The sequence below is a fragment of the Hippichthys cyanospilos genome, chromosome 8, assembly GCF_059441005.1.
Source record: "Hippichthys cyanospilos isolate Australia breed blue-spotted pipefish chromosome 8, RoL_Hcya_1.0, whole genome shotgun sequence".
Lineage (NCBI taxonomy): Eukaryota > Metazoa > Chordata > Actinopteri > Syngnathiformes > Syngnathidae > Hippichthys > Hippichthys cyanospilos.
In genome coordinates, this window is record NC_142376.1 from 4,310,001 (window position 1) to 4,325,458 (window position 15,458).

Here is a 15,458-nt window from a genome sequence, read left to right on the forward strand (position 1 = left end):
CATGGCAGATACCGCCGAGCTTTGTCTAACAACTGCACAGAGGGAACCCTGCTCAAGTACAGCCCCAGGCGGCAGAAGTGTCCCAGCCAGGTCCCCAAGGGCCTTCAGCTCTTCACCAGCGAGGGCACGCTGGTAGCCACGCTGGACAAAAACGTCACCTTTTTGGTCTTTCTGGAAGAGGTGCCGACTCCTTGGCGAACTTACAAATTGTTGTCATTTTTTTTTTTTTTAATGATTTTCGTGCTTTGAAGGGCCTGAGCTCCACCACCAGCGTTACGGTGGATTTCGGCGACGGCACGGCCATTTCCTACGTGAACGTCAGCTCCATAGAGGACGGCGTCAAGCACGTCTACAGCAAAGTTGGAATCTATCAAGTTTCCGCCATCGCAAGCAACCTTCTGGGTTTCGATAGGGTCACGCTCTACCTTCATGTCACTTGTGAGTCACGAACGTCACTTGTAATTGAGTAGGATTGATGTGCGGATTATGCTATATAATCAATATAAGCACTATTCCGGAGATAGGAAAGCGATGAGGATGAAGAATGTCAGTCATAATGTATTTAAGCAGCAGAATTGCTTGAAAGGTGCAAGAATTCATCGATGAAATGACAATTGCATACAGTTCCCTCGCCACTACGAGCTTATACTTTTTTTTTTTTTGAACAGGAGTCCAGACATTCAATACCATGTAGCTAAATGTTGATATATTTTTTTCCGCACTATAAGGCGCAGCTAAAAGCCTTAATTTTTTTTTTAAGCTGATGCTGCGCCTTATAATCCGGTGCGCCTTATATATATGAATCAATATTGTGATTTGGATTCGTAGATGGGGAACGAACCGATAAAGTAAACTTTACCTGTTTCTTTTGTGTGTTTACTTTGAGTATTACGATATTGTGATTGAAATTTTTTTTAAATATGTCATTAATTAAGGGTGCGCCTTATAATCCGGTGCGCCTTATATGTGGAAACGTATGAACATATGTCATTAATTGAGGGTGCGCCTTATAGTCCGGTGCACCTTATATATGGAAAAGGTTTTAAAATATGTCATTAATTGAGGGTGCACCTTAAAATCTGGTGCGCCTTATATATGGAAAAAGTTTTAAAATATGTCATTAATTGAGGGTGCGCCTTATATATGGAAAAAAGTTTTAAAATGTGTGATTAATTGGGGGTGCGCCTTATAAAGCGGTGCACCTTATAGTGCGGAATATACGGCAATTGACAAAATAATTGACAGATTAATTAATTCAGCTTTTTTCAGACCCTCTTTGATACTATTTAAAAAAATGTCAATAAATACCTGGGATTCAATTGTGGACTCCGTAAAGACACACGAATACATCTTTGGGATTAAATGCGATAATTCATTATTAAATGATTGTTATTTGCAACGCTATATAGCTTCAAAACGAAAAACTGTTCTCTAGCTTGACCTATTTGCCGAAACACAATATTCACTCTCGTCAATTTACGTTTGCCGTTTAAAGGTCAACTGGAGCAGGTGCAACTCTTGGCTCCGTCCGTGGCCGTCAAGAACAAAGCCGTCAACTTCACCACGACCCTGCGGCCCGTCAACGTGGGCACGGTCACTTACTTCTGGTGGTTCGACAACAAAACGGAGGTGAGCTTTACCGCCGCTCCTTGTTGTTCAATTAAGATGAGTGACAGCCTTGGCGCGCGTCCTCGTTGACCTTTCAGCCTTTGCTGAGTCTGGACGGAGGCATGTCCTTCACCTTCTCCCGGGAGGGGAGTCACGTGGTCACCGTTCAGGCCTCCGCCGGGAACACCGTCCATCAGGATCACATGACGCTGGCTGTTTATGGTAAACTCCTTTTTTCATACTTAATCACCATGAGGTGTGTGTGTGTGTGTGTGTGTGTGTGTGTATATATATATATATATATATATATATATATATATATATATATATATATATATATATATACATTCTTCTTAACGGCTTAATGGAAGCATTGTTTTGGTATTGAGGCGTAAATTTCACCCAACAACCATTTTTTGCCCAATTTCCTCTTTTGATATGTTAAACTTCCTCAGATTTTAAAGTGTTTGAATCTCACCTGCTATTGGAATTTGCCCCCTAGGGGTCATTTAACACTTCCTGAAAGTTTTGGGTCACTATCTATACCACCCATTCCTGGTGTGTTATGTAAGGAGTCAATGAGTGAGAACTCTTCTATTTTTATTGTTGTGCATCTGTGTTACACTGCCCTCTGCTGGCCAATATGCACACAGCAGAAAACAGCTGAATGTTTAAAGGCATTGAAGCATGAAATAATGAGAAATAAAATGTTTGTCTTTTCATTATATTGACTCATTATATTTATTGATGTTTTTATTTGTATTATTTTTGCTGCTATCATGAAATTCTCTCACCTTTATTTATTAGTATTACATCAAAATAATACATTGAGCTTTATGGTTGCTATAATTATGATATTGCATTTTAATCCTGTTTCATCTCATTACCCGTAAATTAATCTATGCTGCTTCTTTGTCATCTCATTTAAATATTTAGGCTTTTATATAAGCAACTGTGTATAATAAAAAAAGGCGTTGAAAATAGTGAAAAATATGATGCGCTAAATTGTTATTTCTGTGTTTCCAGATTATTACCAATCCCATATTCTGGCTTTTTCGTCAAATCTGGATGACGCCAATCCCGGCCTGTCCGAGTGGCGGGCAGACATTGCGAGGGTGGTGAAACGCTCCGTGGTCCAGGTCGGGAAGTCCACACATTTTATTTAGCATTTGTGTGACAAGAGAGTTTTTGAAAAAAAAAAAAGAAAGAAAACAAATTGTTTATGTTTTTAAAAAAAAAAAACGTATACAAATGAGGCTTTTTGTTTAAAATAAGTACATACAAGGCCAATTTGAAGCTCGATCACCACTAATGTACCATAATGGGCGTCATATTTGTTTATGCTTTTATCGTATCTTAGTTTTACAGCCGGTGTCTTTTGATGGATTATTTTTATTTGTTTTTTATGCTGTTTGAACAGACGTGGGTGTTTATTTGAAATTTACTAACGAGACATTGAAAATGACAGGTTAGAATCAATCCGTGGGCTTGCGGGTAGGAAGCCTCCTGTGCTTATTGGAATCAGGCCACCTCGCGTATAAATCATCAATATTATCCAAAGCTATTCCCAATCAATATTTGTCCAATAACATGAGAAAAAATTACATTTGTAAAATAAGTGCCATCATATTTATCATAAATAAGTGCGTTTTGTAAGTTGAACTAGTTTGCGCTGACTGACCAATCAGAGTACAGAGAAATTGTGACGTCATCAAGGACCAGCCTAATATCCCTCTGAGGACAAATCAGGAATCAGGAGCCGGTTCATATTCTATAATAGTACATAAAGTAATCAGTTACTTTCAGTAATGATTACTTTAGTATCTGAGTTATTGATGGCTAATGTTGTTGATTGAGTCCCCAAAGTAATCAATTACTTAACTACCTAATTACATTTGTTAATGATTTAAATGAGTCATCAAGGACCAGACTTTTTTTTTTAACCCTCTGTCGACCAAACACTGAACCAAATATTTTGGAAATCAAGTATTGTCGTAATCCATTAAAAGTATCTTAAGTAATGGATTTCATAAGGTACTTTTGTACTTTAAACAATCAATTTCTTTCATACTTGATATATTATTGAGCTTTGATTAACTACAATACTTTTCAGATAGTATATGATTCCTTTAGTACTTTGGTATCCAAAGTAGTCGATTTTATTCGATATTAATATTAGTACTTTAATACTTAGTAATCACTAAAAGTAATCTACTACTTTAATACTTAGTAATTACTAAAAGTAATCTCATCTAAAAAAAAAAATATATATATATATATATACTGCATATATTTACTTTGTTAACCTACTTTGGTTTGAGTACTTTGGTATCGAAAGAAGTCGATTTTATTCGTTATTAATATTAGTACTTTAATACTTAGTAATCACTAAAAGTAATCTACTACTTTAATACTTAGTAACTACTAAAAGTAATCTGAATCTAAAATATATATATATATATATATATATATTATATATGTGCAGACTTGACTGCTGATGGCAACAAAGATGTTGACTTCTGATTGGATGAAAAAAAAATCCATAGATGTATTGTAAGCAGAACCGCCAAGAGAAAATCTTCGAAACGAAAGCAGTTTCAATTTCCGAGCATAAATATTAGACGTCAACACTTGAATTTGTCAATATATATTTGTATGACTCTTAAGAAACTCCTTGTGTTTTTTTGTTGTTGTTTTTTTTCTATTCACAACAGTTCAATTGTACTTGAGATCAAAATAACGAGAATTGTACAAACGGAAGCATGACGGAAGTCTGCATAATTCCGCTGCGCGGTTATTAGCGCCTCACCTTTTCAAAACCGCACAAAATCGTAGTCCAATCGGCATCGCGGCGCCGGCCTTTCGTCGTCAGAACCTTTCCGCGGGGCTCGTTATCGGAGCGGACGTCCAAAAGACGGCCGCTTATGTAAAAGACCTGGATAGCGAGCTCTAAATATATCTGTCTGTATAAAACATTCACTTTGACCTTCTGTCTTGTCAGAGCGTGCGATCGTCTGACAGCCGACCTCTGCTTACAGCATAAACGCACTAAAAATGACTTTTTTTTTTTTTTTCCGAGCAAAGACTGTCAGATTGGACCTGCGCGTTTGCGCTGATTTGCGCGTCCCGTTTTGACAGCGAACGCTACTTAGGCAAATGATACTTGAAGCAGGAAGCAGCCTAGCATATTTTTCGGACCACGTACAAGCCGCATCAGATCATGTGATTTTTTAATTGGACACCGCTCGAGGGAAATTAAGTTTTAATTACGCACAGATGCGTAGTTTTATATCTGCCGTGATTTTACTTCTAATAATTATCGTAACGGAACGAAGGCGGGCGTCCGAGTCCATCCTTGATCACACACGATATATAATACAGTGATCCCTCCTACTTTGCGGTCTCAGATATCGCGGTCTCAGTACTTTGCGGGTTTTTCCAGGAAAAATTAAAAATAAAAAAAAATGCGCAAAAATCGAAGAAAATGAATACAGCAAAAACGTACATTACACAGTACTGTATTCATCAAATAACGAAGTAATATTAGTTAATAACTATGTTAAGAATTCCTCAAGCGTTAGAGTTCGTGACGTTTGTTATCTAATTTTGAAATGCATGCTTTTAATTTCTCGGGTCGCGTTGCATTTCCGTTTCCTGTTTCCGTTCTCTGTGCGTCATTCGGCTCGTTACGGTGATTTAATGAATGACAACGTAAGCTCATATTTATAGTTTATTATCATTTATGTTAATAACGCACGCTACTGCCTATGTTTAGTAAGCAATTAGTGTTTATTCTGTTTGTGTTCGTTTATGTAGAGGTTGCACTTTATGGTTAGTTGTTGTTAGTTGTTGCTAACCCGCTAATGTTGGCTAAAAATACAGTAAATTCATAGGTTAAGTGTTTATATGTTAGTTGACTGACTTTAAGATTGTTATTGATTTATTATTCAACAGATACTACATGATACACCACACATGAGCCGAAATAAATGTGAAGTTCAACGTGATGACTTTTTTTTTATAGATGTTTTTAATATTGAGCTTGTTGGGATGGTTGCGGTTGTCGTTAAAGGTCACCGGGATCAACGAGGATCAGCTGCTGGTCAGCGTGCTCCCCGGCTTGCCCACGACAGCCGAGATCTTCATCGTTCCCGACGGGAGGCACGGGAGCGGAGCCGGGGCAGAGAAACGGCAGCACCTGGAACAGGTAACACCATTTTTGAGGGACCACAAACACACAAGAAGAACTAAATGAAGTTGCTTTCAGTTTCTCGCTTCCTCACATTTTTATTCTTCAACGACTGCCATAGACGTCAAAGGTTCTTTCTTTACCGGGCCGCCGGTGAATAACTTAAAAATTTACATTTTTATAGTAAATGATAAGACTGTATTTTTTAAATACTTACAAAATGTTAAATATTAGTGCAATTATTGTCTATACTGTAATATTAGTGACTCATTTACATTTCATGTATAAATATATACCGTCTACTGTGTATGAACTAATTAAAATGTTTATGTATAATGATCACAATAATTTTGTAATACTTCTATTAATTAAAAATAAAATAAAAAATAATAAAATAATAATAATAAAAAAAATAAAAATATGAGGCAAAATAAATATAATTAAGTCAACAATATAAAATATTGTTATATTGTAATACATTAATTATAATAATCACATATTAAAACATTACATGTTAAAAAGTATTTCAGTATTTATATATGAATTGAAATGACAATATATAATAAATAATATGTTATTTATGTTAAAAATATTTGATGATAGTTGCAATATATATATATATATATATATATATATATATATATATATATATATATATATATATATATATATATATATATATAAATGTCTCAGACAAATGACCCTGAAGTGATCATAATTGAAGTGCTTCTAAATGTCCCCTGTTGAAATATTTTCTTCTTGTTCTGTCATCACAGCAAATATTTCCGCTAATTTGTTCCGCCCTCTTACGCAGAGGTCGATTTCCTTCCGCTAGACGTAGCTTCAAGTTTGCGCCGTACCTCTAATTAAGCACATTGTTAGTGCAAATCCCAAAATTGGCTTTCTATGTTTAGAATCAAACACTGACAGAGAATTATTCATCAAAAAAAAAAGAAAAAAGACTTTTTTTTCCCAGCACGAGTTTTTTAAGACTTGGAAAGCGTGCGCGGAGAAACACTGCGAAGTGAGACGTGTGTGAAATGTAAAAGAGAAACGCAGATGTTTGATTTTCTCGCCTCTTAAAACACGTTTTGACTTCTCGACAGGCTGGTGAAAATAAACGGGCGGGGAATTAATTCATACAAGTGCGGCATATGGAATGGAAGGAACGGCACGGATTTGGACTCTTTTTTTTTTTTTGTTAAATGTAATGAAGGGTAAAGTGTTGTTTAATGGATGTAGTCTTTGGGGTCCACCTGCTGTAAGACAGTTTTAACTTGAACGGCAAACTCGCATTCAAGGCCCGTTTGAACAATTTCAGGCTTTATGAGCTAAATCAACTACTTTTCCTCGCAGTTTACTCGCCGCTTATGGACAGAATATGATGTGTCAGAATATTTACAATATTAGAAAGGGGTGTCAAACTCATTTTAGCTTCGGAGGAAAATGTATCCCCAAGTGGGCTGGACCAATAAAATCATAGTATATATTTATACAACTTTCAAACTTTAAGAATTTTTGTCCTTTTTAATACTGTCCAAAATAGTGCAAGCACAACATTATTAATCACAAAACATTATAAATAAAAGTTTTTCATGCGGACAAGAACCGACCCGCGGGCTGTATGTTTGACATCACTTTTTTTTTTTGAGTGTTACATTTTTTTTCCTTTAAAAAATCTTTTAATTATTCAATATAGGTAGCAATAAATCGCTGTTATTTAATGCACGGAAAATCAATTTATGATTTTATTCCAATCAATTGTTTGTTGATGCAAAATAGCACATACATCATTACTCATTCATATTCTCATTGTTTTATCAGGATGTTGTTTACATTCATATTTTTTTATGATTTTTTTAAAGTTTAATTTATTATAATTATTATTTCTTGCTTGTAAAAGTAACTTAATCATCGTTATGCAACTTCTTTTAAAAATGCAAATAATTAGCATTCTTGCTAATATATATATATATATATATATATATATATATATATATATATATATATATATATATATATATATATATATATATATATATATATATATATATACACACACAGTATATGTGTGTGTGTATTACAGAGCATTTCTATACAATAATTAGAATTATTTTTAGTTATTTTATTTTTAATTTACTTTTATTTACTTGTTTATAATTTGTAGCTTATATTTTCAATGATAAGTGTAGAAAATGTGATCTGGTAAAGTCGATATTGCTGTAATACCCCGTTTTAACGCAAGAGGGCAATGCCGTTCCATAATTAACCACCACTATTAAATTCTCTGCAGTTGAGTGTCCAGAGGCTGTAGTTTACGTGATTACAGGTGTTTTGACGTTTTTTTCTTGTTATTTCACACAATAACAATAACATTAGAGCACAGTGGCCTAGTGGTTGGCATGTTGGTGCTGGGTTCGAATCTCAGCTCAGGCCATTCTTGTTAGACTCATTGAAGACACTTTAGGTCCATAGGTGTGAATGCGCCGTAAGGAACGTCCAGAAAAGTGTAATCTCCTCTGTAGTGAAACCGATCAATACAATCGTGAGACGAGCTAATTTTTCCCCCCCGCGCGAGCGGTTTGGACCTCGGCGCGGCCTGAGTAAACACGACGCTCAGTCTCGAAGAAAGTTAATAGGCATTTAATTACATTGATGCATCGTATAATTGGCAGCAACCGAGGAGGCAAACTGGGGCAGGAGGCCTGGATTGGGAATTAAAGTGATGTATTTATCGTAAGCCTGTCTGATTACCTGGCAGAAGCACCGGGACAATAGGGTAATAAATCTTCAGTTCGCCGAGCCCCGCCCCCTAAAACATACACCCACACACACTCATGTTTGGAGAGTGTGTGTGCAGCGGGCTTATTAAAATGTGTAATAGATTTACTGACCCTGATATGCCACTAGAACAAAAAGTAATTATTCATACTGCGTGGAGCACTCTAATTTTAACCAGTGGAAGGATTTTCGATGGAGTGAGATGGACTTATTGAGGCGTAAGCTGACAACTCAGATGTGCGTCGCGCCGGAGGGTCGCCCGTTTCGTTCAAATAATCGTGTATTCGGATAAAAATCCAAAGCGGATATTTTAGCTTTGCTTGAGAACAATCAGGAATACAGAAGACAGTCACCCGTTTGCTATTGCTAGCGGCCGACGCGGCAGTTGAATGCTGCTAGCCGCTAACGCTGTTAGCATCTCGTTCTGCTAGCCGCTAACGTTATTGTGTTCTTCATTTATTAAACTGCCTCCTAAAAGTAATACGCCGCCTCCCACTATTATATATGGGGCAGTTAAGTGCTGCTAGCCGCTAAAACTGCTAGCATCTAGTGCTGCTTACCACTTCTAGCACTGTTAACGCTGCAGCTATGAAATCTTCTCATAATTTGCTTCTGATTCAATCAAACAATTGCGTGTTTGCATTTTAGCTCAAGTAAAGGGAATTTCTACTTAATAATGAATTAAATGTTTCATTTAATTTAATAAGCAGTTTTTTTTAACTTTGTTATGCTGTACATAGCAGCACATATTTTACTATAGAAACATTACTTTATCTTCATTTTTTATGATAACAAAGTGAGATAAAAATCACAGAAGTGATTTTTGCTGACCAAAACAGCCTATTTAGTTAAAAAGTGATCAGTAGGAACGGCAACTGTTATTCACGGCTATTAAACCGCTTTTGAAAAGTCACCTGATTATTCTCGCTAGCCTGTCGAATGCTGCGACCCGCTAACGCTGCTAGCATCTAATTTTGCTAATCCTGCCAGTCGCTAATCTTGCGCTAACAGACTCTGTATTATACAATGTCAGCATAATTAGGTCTTGAAGTATATTTAATTTGCATAATTAGCAATTACACTTGATTTCACTAATTAGCCAAATCAAGCTGGTGCGCTACAACTTGCTGCCAGGATCCACTTCAAAATAAAAGTATCAAAGCATTGATGTCCAAGAGAGTTGAGAGTTCCTTACATTATAGAGTTGAAGACAATAGTTCTATTATATTTAACTTGCTGGCTGTTTTTCGCATGTTATAAAAGACAAAGCACATCTGTGGACAGAGAAGACAAAAAATAATATATATTTATTTTCAAATGTCACTGACTCACCAAAGCAAAACGCCCTTTACCTGACAGGGCTTCCATCAGCATCAAACACGTGCCGGCTCCTTGCTGTTTGGATTTTTTTTTTTTTTTTTCCCTGCGCCACATTTGCTTGGCTTTAGAAGAAAAATTCATAATTCAAGCAGCCGAAGGAAAACGACGAGGGCTGAAATATTGATGGCGGCGGCATTGCCGCTAAGCGTTTGCCACTCCTTTCCGGCAGCTCTCTCAGGTGCTGCTAAGTGCTCTAAACCAGGACCTGATCCAGTTCACACTCAAGGCGGGAGTGCAGGTGAACGTCTACGCCAGCAGACTGTCGCCAGGTGAGTGCGCGCGCGCGCTCGCCCCGGGGACACGGCGGGTCGATTCGGGTGATGTTTTGATTGGTGTGTATTCTTGTCGTAAATTGCCATTTGGCTTCGCTGCCTTTTTCTTCTTCTTTGAAGCTCCTTTGGTCGACAGCAACAATAGCAGCCACAGCAGCACCGCAATTATAATGCTGGTGTCCGCCGCTCTGATGGGTCTGCTTGTCTTTGCCGTATATAAATTCAAAAGGTACTGTTTGTGAAACACACAACACAAACAAAAGTTAGCATACAGTCGTACTTTTACTGACGAAATTACTTCAGGAAAGAAGTAATTTAGAATGTTTCATCGGGAGAGACGCTTTTTACATGTGATTAGCCTAATCCGTTCCAAGCTCCCAAACCCCTTAAATGAATATTATTAAATTATAAAACTGTATTAAATACATATTAGAATTACATATTGTATATTAATCAAAATATATAATGTAAAGAATAATTAAAAAAATACTCACTAACCCTTCAAGCAGTTCAGTTGTTTGCTTTGAGATGCTGCTCCTTCATTTTGTTCATTTTAACATGAATGAGGCAACTCTCTCACATAAAAGGCAAAAGAAAACCGGATGATGTTTTGTGATCTATTTTTCTTGAGTTTCTGAAGTAAGCATGAATAGTGTTTCTAAAGTATAAGACACGGTTATACCATAGTTTCCACACTATAAGGAGCACCTAATAGCCTTAATTTTGTTTTAAAAAGCTGATGGTGCGCCTTATAATCAGGTGCGCCTTATATATGGGTCAATATTGAGATTTGTAGATGGGGAATGAAGTGATAAAGTAAGCTTTACCTGTTTCTTTTGTGTGTTTACAGTTAAACGAGTTTGGTCATATTGGACATTGAGTTATTATGCTATCGAGAGACAAGAGTTATTATTTGAGTTATTAATGTTATTACTTTGAGTATTACTGTACCGTGATTGAAAATGTTTTAAAATATGTCATTAATTGAGGGTGCGTCTTATAATCCGGTGCGCCTTATATATGGAAAAAGTTTGAAAATATGTCATTAACTGAGGGTGCGCCTTATAATCCGGTGTGCCTTATATATGGAAAAGGTTTGAAAATATGTCATTAATTGAGGGTGCGCCTTATAATCGGGAGCGCCTTCTATATGGAAAAAGTTTTAAAATGTGTCATTGATTGAGGGTGCGCCTTATAATCCGATATGCCTTACATGTGGAGAAAGTTTTAAAATATGTCATTAATTGAGGGTGCGTATTATAATCCGGTGCGCCTTATATGTGGAAGAGGTTTGAAAATATGCCATTAATTGAGGGTGCGCCTTATAATCCGGTGCTAAATCTTTCCGTCCGTCTTCCAATCCACAAATGCTTCTCTGTGGTTAAGGGGTACTTGGCTAAGATAACCACTTTTCTATGTGACCCCACTATATTTATTTATTTATTCTGAGCTTCTTTAAATGCACATTAACTCCTATATAACGTAGAATGCAAAAAAAAAAAAATTCTTATTGCAATGTTCCTGCAGAAAGATAGCGTATGCATGTCGGTGCACTATGTGTGCGCGCGTCCATTTTTGTCATAATTGCCTCATTTAAATTCGTCCCATCACCTGGCAGCAAGCATCTCACCGCCAAACTCCCTCAAAACTTCCCCACAAGTATTTAGCCGCCACATATCTCTGAGTTATAGACACGGGCGACACAATAATAGCTGCAGGAATAAGACAATTCCCCTCTGTCTCAATCTGCGCAATATTACAGCCAATGACAGCCTAATCAATTCTCCTCCGCCCCCAGTGCCAAATGGGTGTCAGAGCCCCCGCAGTTATCAATATTCATCTGTGTGACAATGTGAGGCTTGACCTTTAGGAAATGCTAAACACGACCACCCAAGGTGAGCCGTCGTCCTCCACAATGGCAGCAAAGGGTGACGAGATAAGTCCCGAGACAACACCTTGGTGTTATTGGGTCGGACGTTTACAGTAAATAGCCTGCGCCCACCAAGAAAAGCTGCCGGTCGCCGGAGGACTTTGCTTGTTAAACTCGAATTAAGGTGAAGACATCAAGAATTTTGCATCAGGACTTCATTCTGCTCCTGCTTTTAGTGTGTAAGAGGTTTCTGATTCCACTAGAACACTCTTTTAGTCTATTATTAAACTTAATGACAATCTCTGTCCTTTTGGACCAGAAAAGAAACTTACAGGATTTTTAATAAAGTGAAAGCAAGGTCACTGAGATACTAAAAGATACTAGTAGTTTTTCTGCCTGGATTTTATATATTATTTTATATAATTCAGTGGTTCTCAAATGTTGTATGTCGGATTTTAACATGGTTAAAATGGAGAATTTCAATAATGCTTTCTAAGGCCATGGCAGGAACAAAATGTTTTTGCTTTCAAATTAAGATCGAATGAACTGGAACATGAAGCCAATGTGTTATAAAGGCATCCGTTTACAGAGAATAGCCTGCGCCACCACATGCTTTTGGTCACAGTACGAATTCGCTCGATTTTACATGTTTGTTGCAGGTTTCAGCTAGTTTAATTGAATGTTCTATTATGCCGTGACAGGAATAGTACTTTCTTTTTTTCAAATTCAGTGCAAATGAATTGGAAAATGAAATAAGCTTTCAGCTCAGAAAATGGCCTGCACCGCCACATGCTATCCCCAGCCAGTTAAATGTAATGTTTTAATATGCTGTAACAGAAGCAGTACGATTTGTTTTCAAATTAAGAACAAATGAACTGTATTGTTCCATTTGGTCACTGTACGAATGTGTTCATTTTCACACCTTTTTGTGGATTTCGGCCAGTTTAATTTGATGTTTTATTATGTGGTGACAGGAATAGTACAGTTTTATTTTCAAATTAAGAGCAAATGCATTGGAAAATGAAACAAATGTCTTATAAAGTCAGCCATGTAAAGGAAATAGCCTGCACCGCCACATGCGATCCCCAGCCAGTTAAGTTTAATGTCTTAATATGCTGTAACAGAAATAGTACCATTTCAAATTAAGAGCAAATGAACTGAAACATGAAACAAACATGTTATAAAGTCAGCCATGTACAGGAAATAGACTTTGCTGCCTCATGCTGTCCCAGTCAGTCACTGTACAAATGAATACATAGCGGCCAGTTTAATTTAATGTTTTATTATGCTGTGAACAAACCATTTTTGTTTTCAGATTAAGAGCAAATTAGAAAAAACGTGTTAAAAAGTCAGCTATGTCAGTCATCAGCCTTCACCGCCGCATGCTTGTTTTTACATGTTTTTGTTTTTTCCCCCTGGGGATCAGCCAGTTTAATTCAGTCTATACAGCAATTACGCTGTGACAGATTCATTACATTTTCTTTTCAAATTAAGAGCAAATGAACTAGAACATAAAACGAATGCCTTTCAAGTTCGATATGTACATGAAAGAAATTATAATAATGAATAATAACAGCATTTACAGCATCTTGGTACTTTTTATTGAACGGTTGCAGTTTTGAAGATAAATAATGAGTACTCTTCACTTTGAAGGAGTTGATGATGCAGCACGCACAAATGGATAGCCGTTTTTCGAGGAACTGTGACACTTGATTACTGTGAACTTTTAGCACCGAAAAATGTGAACAAACATGCGAAGCGAGTGGGTGAAATAAACGCAAGGGAAAAAAGAAGTTTGAGGCAGACTTTTATGAAAAATTGATTGAAGATGGAGGTGAACAATACCAAAGTGCAAGCGCGATGCCCCGGCGGAACGCAAAGTGCCCCAGTTCCCCCGCTATCAAGCAATCCTCCGGCGTCCTTAAAAATAGAGTGCCACGCATTATGTTTAGTAGAAGCATTAGCGTGGCGCACTTGATGGCAGCTCTCCATTAACTTTTTTTTTTTGCCGACAATCTTATTATTTTTTTAAAGGGGCCGCTCTCGCTTTTGGGTGAAATTTCAGGATGAGGCTAGTATTGACTTTTAAACGCAACAAACATTTTAGTATTGTTTAACTGGTAAACACTATTAGCTAAGTATAGTTAGCGAATTTAACATTTAGCTAAGCGAATTTAGCTAAGTATAGTTAGCTAATTTAACATAGCCTACAACTGCTAGCTAGAACCAATTAAAATCTTAATATGGTCTATAAACTTTGGAGGTGAATTTAATTTGACTTTTGAAGGATGTCACAAATGTTTAACAAGTAAACAGTTAGCAAATGTCAACCTAGCCGACAACTGCTTGCTGGAACTAATTATAAATCATGTAAAAATGAGCCCAATATAGAATTTAACATTGTGAGATGAAGTTAATTTGAGATTGGAACTTTTGATAAGTTCGTCACATTTTAGCAAGTAAATACTAAACATTGTTAGCTAATATAGCGTAGTTTCCTACTGTTACCTTGAACTAATTTTTGTTAACCTTTGGAGTTGTTAAACTTCTGCTGTATAGTTCATTTTATTTTTAAACTTTATGGACAACTGTTCCATGTTTCAGCATTGTTTAGCATAAACATTGTTAGCTGATATAGCGGTCTCCCACTGCTAGCTTGAATTCATTATTGTTAACCTTTGGAGGTGAAGTTAATGTGACTTTTAAACTTTATATAAGTCTCCCGCTGCTAGCTTGAACTAATTGTTCTGAACCTTTGAGGTAAAGGTCATTTTACTTACTTTAAACTTTATGGACAGCTGTTCCATGTTTGCCATTGTTTAGTAAGTAATCAATAAACATTGTTAGCTCGTATAGCATAGCCGCCGAGTGCTAGCCTGAAGTAATTTTTGTTAATTTTTTAACTAGTTAATTTGACTTTTCAACTTTATGTACAACTGTTCAATGTTTCAGCATAATTCAACAAGTAAATCGCTAACCATTGTTAGCTCATGGTCTTCCACTGCTAGCTAAAATTGTTTGTAAATCCTGTCAAAATGAGCTAAATAAAGCCTTTGAGCTGGAGTTAATACGACTTAAACTTTCAATGTGCCAGTTTTTAACAAGTCAAACGTAAACATTGTTAGCTAGCATAGGATAGCCGACGACTGCTAGCCTGAAGTAATTTTTATTACATTTTTGAGGTAGTTAATTTGACTTTTAAACTTTGTGTACAACTGTTCAGTGTTTTTTAAGTAAATCGCTAACTATTGTTAGCCACCACCGCTAGCTAAAATTGTTTGTTTCTTTCAATGTGTCGGTTTCTAACAAGCCAAACCTGAACATTATTAGCTAATTTAATACCAACGGTAGCTAGAAC

The 15,458-nt window shown here is 36.6% G+C and overlaps 1 protein-coding gene across 2 annotated transcripts in view; it reads left to right on the top strand.

The window, feature by feature from the left end:
• Window positions 1-15,458, top strand: part of LOC148419885 (VPS10 domain-containing receptor SorCS1-like) — a 73,506-nt gene that overhangs the window by 48,879 nt on the left and 9,169 nt on the right. For both annotated transcript variants that reach the window (XM_088421871.1, XM_088421872.1), the window contains exons 18-25: window positions 9-180; window positions 252-438; window positions 1,496-1,629; window positions 1,707-1,830; window positions 2,635-2,747; window positions 5,681-5,815; window positions 10,128-10,227; window positions 10,351-10,459. In XM_088421871.1, coding sequence (XP_088277997.1) covers window positions 9-180; window positions 252-438; window positions 1,496-1,629; window positions 1,707-1,830; window positions 2,635-2,747; window positions 5,681-5,815; window positions 10,128-10,227; window positions 10,351-10,459 — 1,074 coding nt within the window. The remainder of the gene's footprint in view (window positions 1-8; window positions 181-251; window positions 439-1,495; window positions 1,630-1,706; window positions 1,831-2,634; window positions 2,748-5,680; window positions 5,816-10,127; window positions 10,228-10,350; window positions 10,460-15,458) is intronic.